General features: G+C 38.5%; 1 protein-coding gene across 1 annotated transcript; it reads left to right on the top strand.

The window, feature by feature from the left end:
• The first annotated feature begins 1,121 nt into the window (after positions 1-1,121).
• On the top strand, positions 1,122-1,742 carry LOC117180417. Its single transcript, XM_033372916.1, has one exon. The coding sequence runs from the start codon at positions 1,122-1,124 to the stop codon at positions 1,740-1,742; it is 621 nt and encodes a 206-aa protein (XP_033228807.1).
• The last annotated feature ends 3,434 nt before the right edge of the window (positions 1,743-5,176 follow it).

Raw genomic sequence — 5,176 nt, 5'->3', positions numbered from 1 at the left:
ATGTCTTATCAGGAGCGGATAATTTGGAAGATGCTATTGCATTACACAACCAACTACGTGGTCTCTTCATGGCGGGTGGCTTGCCGCTCAAAAAGTGGGATTCAAACAGGCAAGAGCTAATGCAGCGCATTCCGGAGGTTCTGCACGCATTATCTCCAGATATTTCATGGCACTCACAAACATCGGTTTTGATGCTTGGGTTAACTTGGAAACCCGGTACCCATTGTTTTATTTTTCAGGTGGATCTTAGGCCTATTAAAGATGTCATCACAAAGCGCCTTATCGTCAGCCAGTCAGCCCAATTAATTGATCCTCTAGGATGGTTGGCACCTGTTATCATCGTCGCAAAGATTTTTATCCTGGAACTTTGGAAGCTTAATTTATCCTGGGATGATCCTTTACCTGAAGGATCTCATCATCGCTTGATAAAATATTATGAAGATCTTCCTCGTCTTTCCGCAGTGAGGATACCTCGCTGGATAGGAGTTCGTTCGCGAATGTGTCTTGAGCTATGTGCCTCAGTTTTGTTAGCTCGTCTCGTCGCTCACCTTCAAACTCAACTACGTTTTAATGCTGCTCTACATTTGTGGTGTGATTCTATGAACACACTTCATTGGATTTTAGCTGTTCCAACAAGATGGATGACATACGTCGCGAATCGGGTTTCGGAAACTCAAACAATCGTTCCTTCAGCAATTTGGCATCATGTTCCGGGTGCAGATAATCCAGCTGACTGTGCTTCTCGCGGGTTGTCAACTTGCGAACTTTCGCAGTTTTCACTCTGGTGGAATGGGCCTCCGTGGCTTAAAAGACAAGAAGAGTGGCCTTCATCTCTGCTTGGCCCTCCAGAAATTACAGTGGCCAAAGAAGAACGTAGAGTTACTGTCAACGTAGCAGTTCGTGTTAATGAACCGTGTGATCTTCTGAGTCGTTATTCATCTTTAGACAAATTACTATGAGTCACTGCTTAGTGTCTTCGTTTTCGAGACGCTTTAAAGTGTCGATCTATTATCGTTTCTCGGATTTTAGTTGCATCAGATCTTCGAGCAGCTCTTTTATTCTGGATTCAGCAAGAACAAAATCGCTATTTTTCTAATGAAATCACCGCTCTAAAAAATAAAATGCAGATTTCTAAGAATAGCACTCTAATAAAGTTGACTCCATTTTTTGATGGTCAACTTCTTCGTGTCGGAGGTCGCTTAAAGCACTCTCTTCTCACTTATGATAAAAAGCATCCACTGATTCTACCTCTTGAGTCTATTCTCACAACTCGTATCATTCGCAACTGTCACCTTCGCTGTCTTCATGGGGGTGTTCAACTTATCCTTGGAACGTTACGACAATCTTATTGGATTCTTCGAGGTCGCAATTTGGTCCGATCATTGATTCATCGGTGCATTCCATGCGTCAGGAACAGAGGTAATACTCAGCAACAGCTGACGAGTGACCTCTCTTCCATTCGCATTACTCCACCTGAACGAGCATTCATGAACACTGTGGTAGACTATGCTGGCCCCATCAATGTTCGCACCTCCAAAGGACGAGGTCACCATTCCCACAAAGCCTGGATTTGTATTTTCGTCTGTTGTGCCTCCCGCTCAGTTCATCTCTATTTGGTTTCTGATTACACAGCAGAAGCCTTCATAGCTGCTTATATTCGCTTTATTTCTCGTCGTGGTCTTTGTCGAACGTTGTCTAGTGACGAGGGTACGAATTTTGTGGGAGCAGATTGTCAAATATAGGAAATGTTTTCTGAGGCATCAGCAGAGTTTGCTTCGATCGCTACATACCTTGCTTCGCATGGTAGCCAGTGGAAATTCAACCCTCCTGCAGCACCTCACTTCGGAGGTTTATAGGAAGCTGCAGATAAGTCGACAAAATTCCATCTTCGTCGAGTCATGGGAGACTCTACTTTGACGTTTGAAGGAATGACCACTCTTTTAACACAAATTTAGGCTTGCCTTAATTCTCGGCCTCTCAGAGCTCAGTCAGATGATCGAACAGACATTTCTGCCCTGACACCAGGACATTTTCTCATTGAAGGTCCACTGAATGCAGTTCCTGAACCTTCACTTGCAGACGTTCTTCCAAATCGATTGACTCGCTGGAAGTTGATCCAGCAAATGCGCGATCATTTTAGGAAGCGCTGGTCAGCTGAGTATTTGAAAGAACTTTAACCTCGATCCAAGTGGACTACTTCATCGTCATCCATACATATTGGAGATTCAGTTCTCATTCGACATGAGAACCTTCCACCTACTCAATGGCCTATGGGTCGGGTTCTACAGCTCCATCCTGACAAGGATGGCCTAGATCGGGTTGTCATTCTCAAGACAAAGACTAGCACACTCGATCGGCCAATCGTTAAATTGTGCCTTCTCCCACGTTCATCTTAAGTGCAGTGATTGTGAGCCTATTTCGTCGGGGACGAAATTTGTGTTCTCATTTTCTATTTTTATTTGCGTTCTTCGTTACATTTATGATTTTCGGACTTGTCCATATATTTGATTTTCGTATTGAGTAATGTCTAAATTTATGTCTAAGCCGGTCTTATCGTTTTCGTGCTCTTCTTCTCTTACAAATAGCCTTGTTGCTCGGTTTCCCAATTTTATTTTCTCGCCTCGTCAGTCCGCGTTCGCCAAGCAACAAGTTCTGTTGATTTTATACAGTTTTAATCTATTTATAATAAAGACCGCGCTTTTGCGGCGTTATTTTTATGAGTTAAAGTGCTGTGGTTCTAATTGACTTGACCTAAACACGCATGTCTCCCTACCAGAATTGATCAGTCGTGACAATCGTGATAGTCGTTTTTTTTAGTGTTCAAAACAATTGGACATTAAAAAGGATATTGAATTTGATTTTAATCTAATTTAGGTTTCTTAAAGTTTACTTTATATTTTTTCAAAATATACCTGCTTTAATTCCTCCTTTATTAGTTTCATCACTGCTGTAGCTTTTAAGGATATTTCATCTTCCAATATCTCGGGAGAAATAGTCAATTTTTCCGTTTCCGGAAAACTCTCTAAGAGGCGATCAATTATTTCCCGAAATCCTTCATCCTTGAACAGCGAGAAAGGTCGGCCATTTAATGTCACCAGATTGACGCAAGATTTTCTAAACTGTTCCCGTGCTATCTTTGTTTTCCCTCGGTCACACTTAGGCAGTGGCGATGATTCGTCATCCTGGTTCTGCTCCGACTTTATTTCTAAATACTGCCTATATTCTTTAGGATGCGAACTTTTCAAATATTTGGCCAGATTTCCAGCATGTTTTCCCTAATTAAAAAATTTACATGTAAAATTTGTTCATAAAGTTTTTCAATTTCTCGTGAAATGAAATAATAATGAGTTTCTAAGTACAATTTTTATATTGTTTGTACTGAAAATAAAGAGTAAATTACTTTTCAATTGGAACATATTTAAATGACGTTAATAATCTAAAAAATTATAAGATTATTGCAACATGCCTTTATAGCCTCTTGATTGCATCCTCCATAATGGCACTTAGAACTGTTTTCCTCCGGGTCATATTTAAAGCATTCATGAATTCGACTCGACACAAGTCTTCCGTATTTTTTCATTGTTTACAAATTTTAATTATATTATTGAAACTTTTTGAAACTAATTTATTTGCCCAAATCTTGACAGCGAACAAGAAAACAAAATTCTACAAAATAAATTTGCAAAAGAATAAAAAATAAATTAACTATTGTACCATGGCTAAAATGTAAAAATTATGGGTTTGAAAATACAAGGTCGGAATAGACCTATGATCTTAAAATTCCTTGGAGAATATGTTAGAGTAACCTGGTGAATGATCTGGTATACTAGGGTTGTTGTAGTTGTCATATTTATGACCTTTAGATACCTCCTGATGGTATAATGTCGAAATACCTCCGAAGAATGTTAAAAATCGACCTGGTAAACCACCTGGGAAACCCGGAATTTTTTTGCTTTTTTAGAAACTAGTGTTAGCTTCCGCACAAAACCCTCGGTCTCAAAATTCCTCGAAGAATATCTTAGAGTGACCTGGTGAATGATCTGGAGTACTAGGGTTGTCGTAGTTCTCATATTTATGACCTTTAGATACATCCGGATGGTTAATGACGAAGTGCTTCCATGGAATGTTAAAAATCGACCGAGAAAGCCAGATAAATTCTACAAATTTCTCGATGTATACTTTTTCCCCTAATTCAATTTATGCAATTATTAATATTCATACCAAAGAAACGTTAATTGCTGTTTCTACTTCGTTCTGTTACATTTGAATATTATTAATCGATTAATTTTACTTAGTATCCATCTCTTACTAATAAAACGAATTAAAATTAATCACGATTTTGTTCTTAGTTTAAATAAAAGTAACGAAAAAAAAACAAAAGTTTCGTTATGCGATAACGTAACATAACCAAAAGGAACGTTTTATTTTGTTTCGTTCGGATCCCTGATATAAAGGCGACAAAGTTTTATGATACAATGAAAAAGCTAAATTTGTTTGAAATTTGATTCCAAAGATATAAGAGTAGTCCCAAAATTCCCTGGGGTTAGTCTAAGCTTTAGTATAAAATAAAGATATTGTATATCTTATGTAAATTTCACTTAAAAATTATTTTATTTTTTTTTAAATTATTCGCTAAAATTTAATTTTGAAGTTTTCTTTCCCCTTTTTCTTATTTTACATATACACTTTTATATCCCTTTAATTTTTCTTAATTTCCCTTTTACAATTAGGTGAATATTACCATCAAATTCACTACATTCTTATTTTTAGGTACTTATTGCTGCTTTTCAACATTCCTGGATGTTACAGTCTGTCAAGTTAAAGCGTGGGTAACTTTTTTGGTAAAATATTTTATTTAAACGCATGTTTCTACATGGAATTAAATTTGTCAAGGTGTCGAGCAAAATGCTTTTCTGTTAGTATTTTGTCCAATCACCGCCGGAGTCGATGATGGCCTGGCACCTCGAAGGCATGCTTTCGACGAGTTTTTCCGCGTACTCTCTCGGCAGAGAGCTCCAAATCCGACGAATTTGTAGACACAGCTGCTTCAATGTGTGTACCTTTCTTCCACGACGCTTCAGCTTGACGAAGGCCCACACATTTTCGATTGGGTTAGCGTCAGGTGACTGTGAGGGCCAATCCAACGTTACGACTCCAGCCTCCTCCTTCCAAGCCC

This window comes from Belonocnema kinseyi, chromosome 9 (genome assembly GCF_010883055.1).
Source record: "Belonocnema kinseyi isolate 2016_QV_RU_SX_M_011 chromosome 9, B_treatae_v1, whole genome shotgun sequence".
Taxonomy (NCBI): Eukaryota; Metazoa; Arthropoda; class Insecta; order Hymenoptera; family Cynipidae; genus Belonocnema; species Belonocnema kinseyi.
This window is presented reverse-complemented; position numbering and strand designations above follow the sequence as displayed.

Excerpts from the sequence above, each read along its gene's own strand:
- LOC117180417 (XM_033372916.1), top strand. The coding sequence starts at position 1,122 with ATGCAGATTTCTAAGAATAGCACTCTAATAAAGTTGACTCCATTTTTT.